The sequence below is a fragment of the Alternaria postmessia genome (genome assembly GCF_024291825.1).
Source record: "Alternaria postmessia strain BMP 2775 chromosome Unknown scaffold_181, whole genome shotgun sequence".
Classification (NCBI taxonomy): domain Eukaryota; kingdom Fungi; phylum Ascomycota; class Dothideomycetes; order Pleosporales; family Pleosporaceae; genus Alternaria; species Alternaria postmessia.
In genome coordinates this window covers 15996-29895 of record NW_026260254.1, presented here as the reverse complement: position 1 = coordinate 29895, position 13900 = coordinate 15996, and the positions used below count along the sequence as shown (strand labels likewise).

Below are 13900 nucleotides of genomic sequence, written 5' to 3'. Positions count from 1 at the left end.
CAGTTTAAGAGCTCTAAACTGAACTGACTGATAAGACGAGAGCTCTAAACTGACACTGAACTGACTGCCAAGCAATCAGTCAGTCAGTCAGTCTCATCAGTTTGGATTGATTGTTAGCAACTCTGACCGTAACTGATCGATAACCAGCTGACCCATGCTGCTCCTACTCATCATCAACGTAAACCGATCACCACGTTTAGCAGATGGGAAGACCGAAAAAGTAGATCTTTTGCATCGAGAGCTTCACAGGACGCGTGCTACGTCGCTGGAGGATATGGGCTTGAATGCTTTTCGCTTTTCAAAATCAGCCGTAGAGTGCAAACAACCTTGCACGTTTGGAGGTGGTAGGCCACGATTCGGTTCTCAGGCGTGCCTCAAGCGCTCATGCGAGCCCGGGCCGGCCCTAGCTGCCCGGTTCGGCATAATTAGCTCATAGCCCCCGCCTGCCCAATACCTAGATCGGGTTAAGCCTCAGGAAATATGTATATAGAGACCTGCGATGTAACACCATCCAAATAGAAAAAGCAATGCTAGTGCTGATTTTGACGTGGAATGATCTGTGTCGTCTCATAGTGTATGTAAGTATAGTGGATATACTCTTGGCTATCATGTATCCGATCATCCGGACGTGATAATCGCTAGAATGGTAGTGTCCCCATCTATCCATCAGGAGTTTGGCGTGCGCACAACTATGCTGCATCGGCCCGACTCTGAAATATTTGACACGGCGATCTGGATCACTACAAGCAGTCACGTAGCTGCCAAGTCGATCAGTATGCTTGGCAAGACGGCGATGGTATTCGAGGCGGGTACCAAGTCACTGAGCATGAATACGACCTTTGTTACTTCCCATCGAGGAACAAGCCCTTGCAGTTCATTGTGTTCAGTTCCGTACTTCGGTGCAAAGGCTGTACACAGAAGAGCAAAGTTTGCAACAAGCAAACGATAGGCAGATTGATAGTCAGATTAGAACTGTCACGAACTAGGCAGTGATCTTTCGAGGCCTACTTTAGTAATCAATCTGCCTATCGCTTAGTTGTTGGGAACTCTACATGAGAGTTACCGATAACTCTAAGCTGTACAGCCATCCTACAACTCCTAAACCCTTACTAGCTACGATTCTAGCGCTAGATAATAAGACCGCTGTACATATGGCTTAGTTGCAGCGCAAGACTGTAATGCACTATTGATTTGATTGACGTGCTGGCGATGAGACGCAGGCAAAACGCTGTTGAGTTACACTGAATTGTATCGCAGTAGAAGCGTGTTCCCAAACACTTGGCTTACTATATACCGCTTAGTATTGTAACGCACCTTATAGTACTATGTCATTAACTCATGTTGCACAAGCTAAGCTTGATTCTCAAGCAGCTTGTAGTATGATGATATCAGGTCGATCTTCCAACCTTCCTAACACACCCACCCAACCCGTGCATCTAAGACGTTACAGATGTGCTGCATTTCGGTTTCTTTTTTCCTCTCGTAAGCTTTCACCGCCTCTGCACGTCGCTAACACGATCCTCTATTGGCATAACACAACATCGTATACTCCGCTTTTGTCAATCATGAGATCATAAACCAGGTCTAGAATCGAACCCGGCAAAGGCAGTTTCACGTGCTAAGAAGATCTATAGCAATATAAATACTTTCGTTGTAGCCACTTTAGAACAATACAGGCAATCTCTTACAGAACCAGATTATTACACCATCAACGTTGCTTCAAGTATTTCCGAGTTAGTAGTGCCCCGATAACACTCGACACTAATCCAACAACTATTTACTTAGATCTTGAAAACCCATCCAACATGAGTTACATGTCCGTTGCTATGCGCCCCTGGATTTCCGTGGAATCTTGGGGCCCAGATCGCATCGATATCATCGGGATCGGCACAGACAATCAGATGTACCGCAAGAGCTTCGACAGGGGTGATGGCGGCTGGAAGCCCGCTGCCACTTCGTGGGAGCCACTGGGCGGCAAGTTCAAGCAGGTCCCCGCGGCCATTTCCTGGGGTTTCGGCCGGCTTGACATTTTTGGCATTGGTCTCGACAACCAGCCGTACCACAAGGCGTGGGGAAAGAACAGGAAGGCAGGAGGCTCCTGGATTATCAGCGACTGGCAGGGCATAACAGGTGGGCTCGTAAGCGCTCCTGTCCCTGTCTCTTGGGGCAATGGACGCATCGACATCTTCGGCATCGGTGGCACGGGTCATACGATGTACCGCAGGACTTATGGGGAAAATTGGACTCCAGGCGCCTGGGAGAAACTTCCGGGCGAGTTCAAGAGCCTCCCCTCCGCTGTCTCATGGGGTCCAGGCCGGATTGATGTTTTCGCCATTGGCATGGATGACCAAATGTACCACAGAGCATATGACGGTGGTAAATGGCTGTCCAGTTGGAATGGAATGTCTGGCAAATTCAAGAGCTCTCCGTTTGCTGTATCATGGGGCTCAGGTAGGCTTGATGTCTTTGGCATCGGGCTTGATGATCAAATGTACCACAAAGCCTACGACGGAAAGGACTGGGTTTCGAAGGACTGGAAGGGGATCAGTGGCAAGTTCAAGAGCACCCCCTCAGCTGTCTCATGGGGTTCAGGCCGGATCGATGTTTTCGGCATCGGGCTAGATGACCAGATGTACCATAAAGCATTCGACAATGGTAACTGGCAAGGTGATTGGAAGGGAATGACTGGAAAGTTCAAGAGCGCTCCCGCCGCGGTCTCGTGGGGCAAAGGCCGTATCGATGTATTTGGTATCGGAACGGACGATGCAGTTTGGCAGCAATACTACGGTGACAATAAGTGGTCTGGAGGTTGGGGATCTCTCGGCGGAAAGTTCAAGACATTCTAAGCGCTTTGGTACTGTGTGGGACTTCGTAGATTTCTAGCCCAACCTCAAATCGACTTCTGCCTACTATGCTTACTTCTGGCCTTCTTTAAACTTGGTGCACTTCATGTAATCCCTAAGAAATCGTCTCAGCCTTGCGGACATGTCCTGCAGATTGCGGGACGATGATTAGAAAGGTAGAGACACATCTCAGTAGGCAAATAATGTTTATGTGTCTAACAGGCTAAATAATAATCAGCTGCAGCTGTTACTAATACAAGCAATCTACTTGAAGAAACCGGCGCAGAGTCTCTTGAGCCGAACTGAAGACCACAAGATAGCGAGAACAGCTTGTTATCGACTATGGCGACGACGATAAGTTGTAGGCGTGTCCGAGATCGCTTATGGTTAACTTCTGACAGCAGTTGTCTGCGTACGGCCCACTACTTGCTGGTGTGACCAGATGTCGGGCCCGTGTTAGTCCCGCTCCATTCTCAGACGGCCACCTACGTCCATTGCCCGTACGAGGAGCATTGATGCATGAGACGCAAATCTGGCCACCTACTAGGCTTAACTATGCTGCACGAGCTATGGGGTATCGTGCGTCGATCTACGGTAAGGCACTGTCCCGCTGGGTGTGCCCTCGACAACACCCTCGCATGCATGTGTGATCTGTGATAGAACTCGGCATATAGACCATAGCGCGGTCACGCAATGTCACTCAATGCCGATAGTACAATCGTGCTAGTTCAAGTGTAGTTGTCAGTCCGACGTCCCGCGGTTTAGTGTTGCTAGCAGCTGGGCGGATGCTTTAGTGTCAAACTTCATGCCAGAAAAGAATGCAGGCGCAAGAGTCCCCGCGTCGCTGCTGAATCGTTTTTCTTCGTTCTCTTATGCTGTAACCTGCGGGATGAAGCTGTGGTTTGATGTTCTGATCAGGCATTCTCTTCATGCTGAGCGGCTAGCGGACTCCTCGAAGCATCGGGCACCTGTATGTTCTTTGCTCTAACCGTCTGGTGTATGAAGCTCAAGGTGGAATATATGAGACGGAATTTATTAAACCTCAGGGATAGGCTGACAGACTTGATCAAGTGGCACTTCTCTTAGCGAACCCAGCCGCAGTGTCACGGTCATGAGTAGCACTCGACGAGACGGCGCAACCCTCTTTGAGAGCTGAAGTGTCGAATATGGAAGAAAGTTTAGGTTCTGTCGATACGAGGACTCGACTCCGGAGGGGTCAGATTGGCGAAGAACCTTGTGATTGCCGCTTCAGTCATAGCATGGCTAAGGTTCGGCCGTAACCGAAATGACGCGGTTCGCACTCGCGCTAATGCGAAACAGCGCGTGGAACGCCACGTTCCAGATGGCGCACTATTCGACTGCGCCAACCTGCAGTTGGACCTCTCCTCCACTCAACAGTTCATTGCGTGGAGACAATCAGCCACTACATATATACATTCCTCTTTACACGGATGTGAGGTCATTACCCTGGGTTGCTGTTGTTCTGGTGCGAGAACTGCGTTAGTGAAGGTCAGGGTTGGAAGCCACGCGTCTCAATTGCAACTCGGACACGCATCGAATACCATGGCGACGGGAAAGCCATGATCTACAATTTCTGAATACACGGACGCAGTATCATGTACTTGGCCTTTTGCAGCAGCCAGATTCTAAAGCGCCATCGCAACCGGCAGATGTCTCTTCACTCGAGCCTAGCGCCACAGATGGTACCTGAGTACTTACCCTCTCTGGTTCCACGCATCCCATCAGATGCTGTGTGACTTGGAAGCTCACAAGAATGCGCTACTTACCTGCATATTTTCGCTCTTTGCTAGAGCTGTAGAATTAATGTGCAACACGACCCCCGCCAGGCCTACGATGCTGATCAACTTCAACTTCGATCCGTATGCACAACGAGAAACAACGTTTCTGGAGAACCCAGAGTCACATCGTGCTATTGTTTCATGTCCTCAGCAACAATATTCCCACCAACCCGTGCTCGGAAAATTCATTCCGACAGCTGCCACCCCGAACCGTGTGTTCATGACTCTGGGGAGAAGTTCATTACGGTACCCTAGTACTTAGTTCCCGCCCCTAAACGTTCAACATCGTAAATCCGCTTGAGGACTCAAATCGTTTTTGTCCCTCGGCATCGTCTGCTTCAGGCGTTTGGGGTAATTGAGTTCGGCCGTCTGTAACACGATGCAAGAAAGTCGTCTCCGCGATATCGTCATTGGATGCTTTTGTTTACTGATCGTTGAATATCTTTCCAAAGCAGCATGGTGTTTATTCTCCAAGGTAGTGCACATTTATTTGGAGTCGTTCGTGCATTGATAGTGAACTGGTCGTCAGTGCGAGGGGAATGCATATCAGGATGCGACCCCAGCCAGTTCCCGCAGTTGGAAACCCTGTTTACATCTCTACCTTAGATCACTTCACTGGCTTGTATAACAATTCCTGGATATCATGGTGTAAACGCATCTACGCTTGCTCTCCGTATTCTTGGTTGTTGAAGCTGCCATGGCCCAGACCTCATCCAATACCTCAGTCGTATCGATGCTGGGGATGATACCTCAGTGCTCGGTAAGTTGTATCTGAGCTACGCAATAAGACAAATCGATACTGATGACATGTTCTCCCAGGTACCATGCGTCATGACAACGCTGTTCAAGGACGGCGGCTGTCCATTAACCACTGCCACAGCTTTAGCAGACTGCGCATGTACCAACACCACGATGCAGTCCCATCTATCCGCCTGTGTGCAACGTTCCTGCGACTTCGCGGAGCAGATAGGTAAAAGTTCTTACACACGGCATCTCACCTTCGAGACACTGACAGCCTCCAGAAGTCACGGTATTCGCCGGAGGCCTCTGCAAAAGCTATCCAAAGGAGTCGCGGGTACACGAACTGAAGACCATCGCTATCGTTACTATTGCGCTATCCATCCCGTTCCTCAGCTTGCGCCTCTATTCGCGGTGGCTCAAGACTCGCCATCTCTGGTCCGATGACGCGTACGCCATCATCGCTGCGGTTCTCCTCGTCGCCGTGTCAGTCATCATCCTTCGAATGTCCCTCATGGGGTTTGGACTCCATTATTGGGACATACCAGTAGCCCACGGCGTCGAGCTGCTGAAGCTGTACTATGCCTGCCAGATGCTCTATGTTCTGGTGCAAATCTTCTCCAAAGTTGCCATCCTGGCGTTGTATTCCCGGCTCTTTCCACAATTCATGGCCTGGTTCCAATGGACCGTGCGTATCATGATCACTTTCATGTTTGTCCACGGACTCGTGTTCTTCCTACTCGTTACTTTCCAGTGTCTGCCTATTGTTTCCATCTGGAACAAAACCATTGATGGGAAGTGCCTTCCTGTCAACGTCGTCATCGGCTTCACAGGTGCTGGATTGAGTATCGTCGAAGATATCATCATCTTGCTTCTTCCGATTCATCCCCTCTGGCAACTGCAGATGAGCTTCAGGAAGAAGGTTGGATTGATCGTTCTCATCAGCGTTGGGTCGTTGTAAGTTCTCCGCCCACTAGGCACCGACTGAGACCGTTACTAAATTCTACCCAGCGCATGCATCACCAGCATCGTGCGCCTCAAGTTCGTCCTCAAGTACGCCAACACCTACGACTCAACCTGGGATAATGTCGACGTCATCAAGTGGTCCCTCATTGAGATTCTCTCAGCCTGCATATGCGGCAACCTTATGCCTCTACGCCCAATTGTCGACAAGATACTGCCCAGCCTTCGCTCTGTCTTCAGCTCTTACTCCAAGGGGTCGCGTAAGAATTCTGAGAACAGCTCTGATGGCGTCGCAAAGTCCAAGTGGTATCGCGTCAACAAGGGCGATAGGAAACCGAAGCTCATTTCAACGCTCCAGATCACTCGAATGAGCCTGACCCCGCGATGGGCCAATGAGGAGGAAAGTGCAACTTGGATGACATCACCCTTAGACAAGCCGCTGCCTGCACTCCCAGAGATGGCGCACAAGGTACATGAACATCATGTCGAAGAGGGATATATGCATTTGATATCGAATCGAGCTACCAGGGGAAGCTTTGCATGCACAATGCGTTCCTCTGATGACGAGTCTGAGGCAGGCTGGGGTGGTCGTGAGGGCCTCAGTGCACCAGCTCGCGACCACGAAGAGTGCCACTCGGGATCGTGGAGTCGGGCGCTGAGCATGATATTCGAGCGACGATAGCCATTGCTGGCACGAACCCTATGACCTTATGCAGCTGACGACATAATGAATTTGATACCACCTGAACTTTTGGTGGGCTGACAAAGTGTAGTAATAGTTTACGAAGTGAAATCATAGAAAGCCGCACACAATATTGCTGTTCTGATGTAGAATGCACGAGAGCCTGAGGGCCTCTAGATATTTGATTCAATAGTAGTACACTTAGTACAAGCAGGATCTGAGAAACGAGCGACAGTCTGGACCCAACGAGCACTTCGTGTGTGGGCTGGGTAACAATGTTGAAAGCGAATGATGAGAGTTCCCCCTCTCGAAGCGTAAACTCACACCTGACGTGTAAAGGAAAGAAAACGCTGAGTATGTAGACATAATTTGGAAAAAGAAGCGCTCGACACAGCCCACAAATGGCTGCTAAGGGCAGCTAGTCAGAGCGTGGAGGATAAGAAATAACATCAAGGGCTTGCTGGAATGGCACTTTCCCGGTACACTACCCAGTGAACACACCGCCAACGCCTTGCTGCGAAAAGTGTGTTTAAGCTTTGAAATCAAATGTACAATTTACTGAACAGGTACCAAACGCCAGGCGTGGCACCGCCTAGGTGTCTGTCGCACTGTCGAGTCCTGTGGGTTCAGAGTCTGGTGTTCTGGCAGACTTCGCTTTGGGTGTAGGATCTGGATCTGGACTAGTTGCATCCTTGTGCGACTTAGGTGTTTCAATGACAAAGTCGGCAACATCGTCGCCAGGTTCTTCAGGGAACATTACTGGCGGTGTAAGAAGCACCGGAGCGACGGTGGGTGCGTCAAGATTGCTTTCATGTTCCTCCGCAGCGGGATCTTCTGTGATCATTGGAGGTGGAGATGAGGGTAATGCCGAGTCCGCTTGCCCAACATCTTCAACAGAAATCACACTGCCTCTGCTGTTTGTTCGCATCATCTCAATGCCAAGCTTGGACGTGGATTTCGGTCTTGTCTTTGGACTGCGTGTGCGAACAGGGGCGTGACCTAACTCATCGTCTTCGTCATCTCCAGATTCTGCTGACTCGTGTTTACGTGTCTCTAATATGCGACGTTTGGCGCCTACTTGCTCCGCCGATCGCTGACGGCGGATCGTTGCCTCTTCAAGAACGGCTGGTGCAGATTCTCCGTGGGGTAGGTCAGGTGCACCGATACGGTTAGGAATAGCTCCTTTGTGATCGGCATTAGCTGCGTCATCCGAGATGCCCAAACCACTCATGGCTCGCGCGATGTCGCGCTCCCTCCAATCGTCGGCGTTGTGCACTCTCACCGACATATCCTCGCCTGCACGACTGTCATTGTCGCCAAAGAAGCTGGAGCTAATAGAATCTTCGCGGCTAGAGCCTCGATAGCTGGCAGAAGGCACAGGTGGATAGCCGGAAGAGTTCGAGGTTGTGGGGCTATCTTCTTGACGCGAAGACTCCTGTCGAAGTCCCGAGGGCATCATTGATGGGTAAACTTGGTTCGGTGTCCAGCCCGGCGGCGGCGCTTTCCACTGACAAAGCCTACTCAGCGTATCCGTAAGCTTGGCGACTGTAGGTGGTTTTTCAATGAGTGCATCAAAGTAGTGAGGCGCCTGTAGTTCCTTGAGATATCCAGTGACAGCAACGATCGGGGTATGGGTGTTGGCATTCTTCGTATCTCGTATCATACGAGCAACGTCAGCGCCGTTGACCTGAGGTAGTCGAAACTCCATCATGATGACATCAAATTTGACTTCGCCCATGGCATACCGTATAGCTTCAGACCCGTTGGTAACTGTCAAAGTGCGACAGCGCAGCTTTTCCAATAACTTCTCCATGACGAGTCGTGATACTGGGTGATCTTCGCATATCAATACGTCCAGGGGTCGGAAGAAAGGACCATCACCGAAACTGATCTGCGAGAGCCTTCGAGAGCTCTGTCGGCGTCGCTGCACGCGAAGGAGAGCCTTTGCGCGAGAATCTTCGGTATCGGATGACGAAGGAGATACATCAAGCACTTGACTCCGGCGCTTATAGTGTCCTGGTAGAAGATCGCGCACAACATCGTCCTCTTGAGATCCAAGTGTTTGTGATCGAGCGCGGGGTGACGAAGCGGCTGTCTGTCCCAATGATGACTGTCGTTGTCCTGGGACAGCTTTCTCTTGGGAAGTCGCTGACGGCGCTGACGGTGTTTTCGAGAGCCTGTTTGGTGAAACGGCCTCAGGAGAAGGTCGCAAACCCGAGACACGGGAAGGATCAAAGAAGCTGCCTGGTTGGAGGGATGACGGGTTGCTGGTTGAATGCGACAGTGTCGACGAGCTGCTAGACGTCTTACGTCGGTCATGATGCTGTCCTGTGCTAAATTGTACGAGTAATGGAGATGATGGCTGCGAACCACGACTAGGAGAGGAATGTGGTCCACTGACTGAAGGTGATGAGGGCCGTCCGTTAGCCCTGTTGGTGGACAGTGTACGTTTGAGCGGGCCCGGCAGCATGGGGCTGTTTTCCAAGGATGGTGAAGGTGACGTGACACTAGGTGACTGAAGCGGGGGCGCAGGCTTGTTCTGCGGAAGCATCGCTTCTGCGCGCAACTTTTGGATAACATCCTTGTTCGCCTTTTCCAGGACAGGTAAATTCTTGTAACTAAAGTTACCAAAATCGTCAGTCGCCATTGGTTCACTGAGCCTCCGTGACCTGCCCTCTCGAACGTGTGCTGGGATGTGAAGAGGGATCAGCCCACGCTTCATAGTCGACACAGTGACTTGTGATCGCACTCTGGACAGGGCGTCATGGGGTCTGTCGGGGTAATCTGTACTTGGTGTACCCGCTGGTGTGGTCGCTTCGTCTTGGAATTCGGGGCTAAAGTTCGCCATGGCAGCTCCTCTGGTATCGAAGTACTCTGTATCTTCCGGATTCTCGGGTGCCGGAATGAAGGATGCTTCATCGTCTCGAAGAGTGTCCCAGTTGATGTCAGCGAACCACGGGTGGCTCCGAATTTCTTCTCCGCCGCTAGCGTATCTATCGTCCTTGTTCGCCCCAAGTCGCTGTGCAGGATCAGAACACATCAAACGATTCATGAGGTCCTTTGCATCATCTGATATGTCATACAACTCATCATCATCCTCAGGCCAGTCGATTCTTCGCGCAAGGATATTTTGGAAAACCTCATCCGGTGTATCGGCATGGAAAGGAGGGTATCCATACAAGGACTCGAACAAGATGCATCCTAGAGACCACCAATCGCTTACTTCATCTTGACCATTGCCGGCGATAGTCTCCGGGGCAAGATAATCAGGTGTGCCAACGAACTTTCGGTCGCTGTCTTCTGGATCGAACAGAGTCATTGGCGGAGGTGGCATTGCAGATGACGACGGTGCAAGTGCGCTGTTCTGAGCTATCGCAGACTGACTCATAGAGTTGGGTGCAGGGTAAAGGTCTGGAGAACCATCATCACTATAAGCCTCTTCTTCGATCGGGGATCGGCCACGAGGCTGACCGAATGAGTCGTCAGCTATGGAAAAGCGACGGAACATTGCCTGCAGTGCATCGCTGTCTTGACTGTCGCTTCGGGTTCCAGAGGTCCGCCTTGAAGGTTCCCGGCTTTGTTGGGAGGTCTCCCGGTTCAGACTGAAGTATGACGGCTGACCAATATCTCCAGCAAGAGCAGGTGTCATAGAGGGTGTCTGTGAAGGTGAGTGGTTCAGGTCAAAGGATGCAGATCGTGAAGACCCCACAGACGTGGCGCGATGGAATGGGCCGGTCTTAAGCAGGTCGGGTGCAGGCTCAACGGACTTGAGTGCACGCTTTTGTCGACCAATCATACCCATGCGCGACAGACCGAAGTCAGTAAGCTTGAGATGGCCTTTCCCATCGATGAGAAGATTGTCTGGTTTGAGGTCGCGATGGACGATGCTCCGGCTGTGCAGATGTTCCACACCGAGTACTACCTCAGCAAGATACTTCTTCGCCCAGTCTTCTGGTAAAGCACCCAGAACCTTGATGAGCGAGGCACAATCACCACCATTGAGATACTCCATGACAAGATAGAGATAGTCCTTGCTAGAGAAGGTCCAATATAGTTTAGCCACGAAATCACTCTCACCTTGCCACATCATAATGGCTCGTTCAGCCTTGACATTGGTGACTTGATTCTTGGCAACCATGTCGGCCTTTTTCAGCACCTTGATGGCGTAGTATTCTCCAGTGGATTTCTTCTTGGCAAGGTAAACACTACCGAAAGCACCTTTGCTGATTGGCTTGATGATCTCGAAATCCTTGATGGACGGAGGTACTGCACGCGGTTGCGGCTGTGTGGTAGGAATCAAGCGAGGAGAAACGGGCCTAGGGCCATCTGATCCAGCGGTAGAAGACTGTCGACGGTGATGGTTGAGAGCATGGACCATAGCCGGCGATGAAAACTCCGTAGTAGGTAGGATTGGTGACGTGATGGGTGACTGCAAAGCCTCGACACCACTTGGGAGACGTGGCTTATTGGTCCGGAGAGGCGAAGATGGTGGAGGCACCATGGATCGAGCTGGCGAATGCTGTCGACTAGACATTACACTTGGCAGTATCAAGCTCTTACGTTTGCGTTCACGAGAACTAGCTACCCTGCTCAGTCCCACATCAGATGTCGCTGGTGAGTCTGCTCGACGAGGACCAGACAAGACAGATGAACGCATGCTGGTATCACTCTCAGCACCAGCATCGCTCTCAAAATGCATTGATTGGCGCTTGCTCTGGGTCGCGATACTAATCGCACCCGCATGGGATCGTGGTGTTTGACATCCTCCTCTCGGACTGCTAGAACGGTTTGAGCCGGCTACTGAAGATTCGCGACGTCCAACTCTAGCTGGTAAGGAAGCGTCGGATGTATTACGAAGAGCTTGTGCCATGGACGAAGGAGCGTCGAAGGATCCAGGGAATATCCCCTCTTCACCAGGTGCTGTATCGGTATCGTTAGTGTCTGATGGTATCTCTTCTTCAGGCTGCTCGTCTTCGGAAGAAGTGTCTTCGCCAGCCGCAATGCGAGCGGCTTTCAGAATCGCAGCTTCTATGCATTCCTGGACTAATATATCAAACTCGATACGGAGACGTTCAGAGTACTCGAGTACCCTCCTGTGGCGAGTAACAGCGTCGATCTTTGCTCTTGCGAGCCGGCTAGTATCTTCGCACAATAGCTTCAGCCCCTCAGTATGGTCGACCGAGCCTGTAGTCGGTGATTGCCACTGAAGAACTTGCGATATGCGATTCTCCGATTGCGGTGACTGTGTACGAATCTCGGTGGCTGCCGGGCCACGCCCGTTATCCTTGACTGCTGGCGTGTTGATCTCTAGAGCTGTATCGCATAGGTCCAGGACCAACTCAACGATACGAGCCAAAGGTCTTCGTACAGCGAAAGATCGTGCGCGATGGTGACCAAATCCAGTCGAACGCTCGGAGCGCTCGCGTGATCTCGAAGGCGGCGATGCAGGGGAATTGCGTCCTGAGGGGGTACCCGATGATGGTGTTGATGTCGAATGGATAATCAGTCCTTTGTACTCGGCAGGCTGAAGCGGTTGTACGGAATCGACTGCTGCGGCCCTCGAACGCTGGCTATGAGATTCGAGTGTATCCAACACCTTTACGATAGCATTGCGGTGCTCGGAGAGTGTTTCTTGTGCCATCTGTACATCCATCTCGGCACGGTGCTCTTGCAAGCACAGTTCAGAATGTTTCTCAAACCACCAGGGCGTGATTTGTCGTTCGCAGATTCGGCAGAGGACAGGAAGCGGTGGCGCAACGTCACCCGGATCTGTCGCGCTCTGCTCGGCAAGACCAGTAAGGTAGTGGGCAAGGACTTCGGCGCCGACTCCGAGGGACTCGACAAGAACTTCTGGAAGGTCAATCGTCACCTCGCGAATAATTGACGGCCGGACCATCCACATTGTCTGTCTGGGTTAGCACGCTGAGAAGGAGAATTGGGTTCAGACGTACATGACTCTCCGCTCCAGTGGTTCGGTCATAGACCATGATGCCTTGTGCTTCAAGGTTCAGAAGCTGATCCTCTTCCTCCTCTACGTGGGTTGGAGACATGGGCAGCGACTCTTGGCCCTCTGCGGCGGTATGTCTTGATTGCCGCTTGCGCAGGATGGAATGAGGCCCTAGCCGTACAGTGAAGCGGGCAATATGACTCCTGGAATCGTCCTTTCTGACTGACTCGATGGTGTCAGCAAAGCCATCGGCTCCTCCGCATATGATTTCAAGCACAGGCTTGCCCGTAACTTCCTTGGGCAGGGAGCCAATGACGTCGGTCCACGAAGGGCTGACATAGCGAATCTTGCCCTCGAGATCCAGGTCCATGATGATGTTCAGGCTGTGCTCGGCGGCCTCCTTGAGGTCGGCACGCTCGTTGCGCATGTCCTGGCTGACGGTACGTTCCATGTTCTGGCGATGGCCGACGGAGCCCACAGCCTCCTGCTTGAGGGCAGTGACTGCAGGCGGGGCAAGCGTCGTGGGCTTCTTGTCGTCGGCCATGGCTGAGGTGGGTTGCTGCGTGTACATTGGGTGCCGCTATCGCTGCGAGAGCCCGTCGCCGGGGGGGATGGGCGGGTGCCCGAGGGCTGGCTGGTGCTGGGCTATGCGCAGAGAGCTGCCAGGACCATGGTGGGAAAGAGACGACGGTCCGGAAGAGTCGGGCGTGTAGGTCAAAGGTACGCGTTGTTGAGCAGGACGGTGGGTAGTGCTTGCTGACTGCAACGAGAGTGGGCCGCGAAACCGGGATGAGGGGACTAGTCGCGCTGCATGATGGTGCTAGGGGAGCGATTGGGTGATGTAATGAGCGTCGAATGGAGCGTTGGTAGTGTAGTGCGTGGGTGTGGGCAGTAGCAGTAGTGCCTGGGGGTGCTGGCGACGGATGGT

General features: G+C 51.8%; 3 protein-coding genes across 3 annotated transcripts; 2 read left to right on the top strand and 1 right to left on the bottom strand.

The window, feature by feature from the left end:
* Positions 1–1814: 1814 nt before the first annotated feature.
* J4E82_011279 (uncharacterized protein) lies at positions 1815–2846 on the top strand (the record flags this gene model as incomplete). Its single annotated transcript, XM_051737487.1, has 1 exon — positions 1815–2846. The coding sequence occupies one exon, from the start codon at positions 1815–1817 to the stop codon at positions 2844–2846; it is 1032 nt and encodes a 343-aa protein (XP_051582762.1).
* Positions 2847–5339: 2493 nt separating this feature from the next.
* J4E82_011278 (uncharacterized protein) lies at positions 5340–7025 on the top strand (the record flags this gene model as incomplete). The annotated part of the gene is made up of 4 exons (XM_051737486.1): positions 5340–5402; positions 5462–5612; positions 5665–6337; positions 6392–7025. The coding sequence occupies 4 exons, from the start codon at positions 5340–5342 to the stop codon at positions 7023–7025; spliced, it is 1521 nt and encodes a 506-aa protein (XP_051582761.1).
* A 592-nt stretch (positions 7026–7617) lies between these two features.
* On the bottom strand, positions 7618–13543 carry J4E82_011277 (uncharacterized protein; the record flags this gene model as incomplete). Its single annotated transcript, XM_051737485.1, has 2 exons — positions 7618–12930; positions 12977–13543. 2 exons carry the CDS (start codon positions 13541–13543, stop codon positions 7618–7620), a joined length of 5880 nt encoding a protein of 1959 aa, XP_051582760.1.
* Positions 13544–13900: the final 357 nt, after the last annotated feature.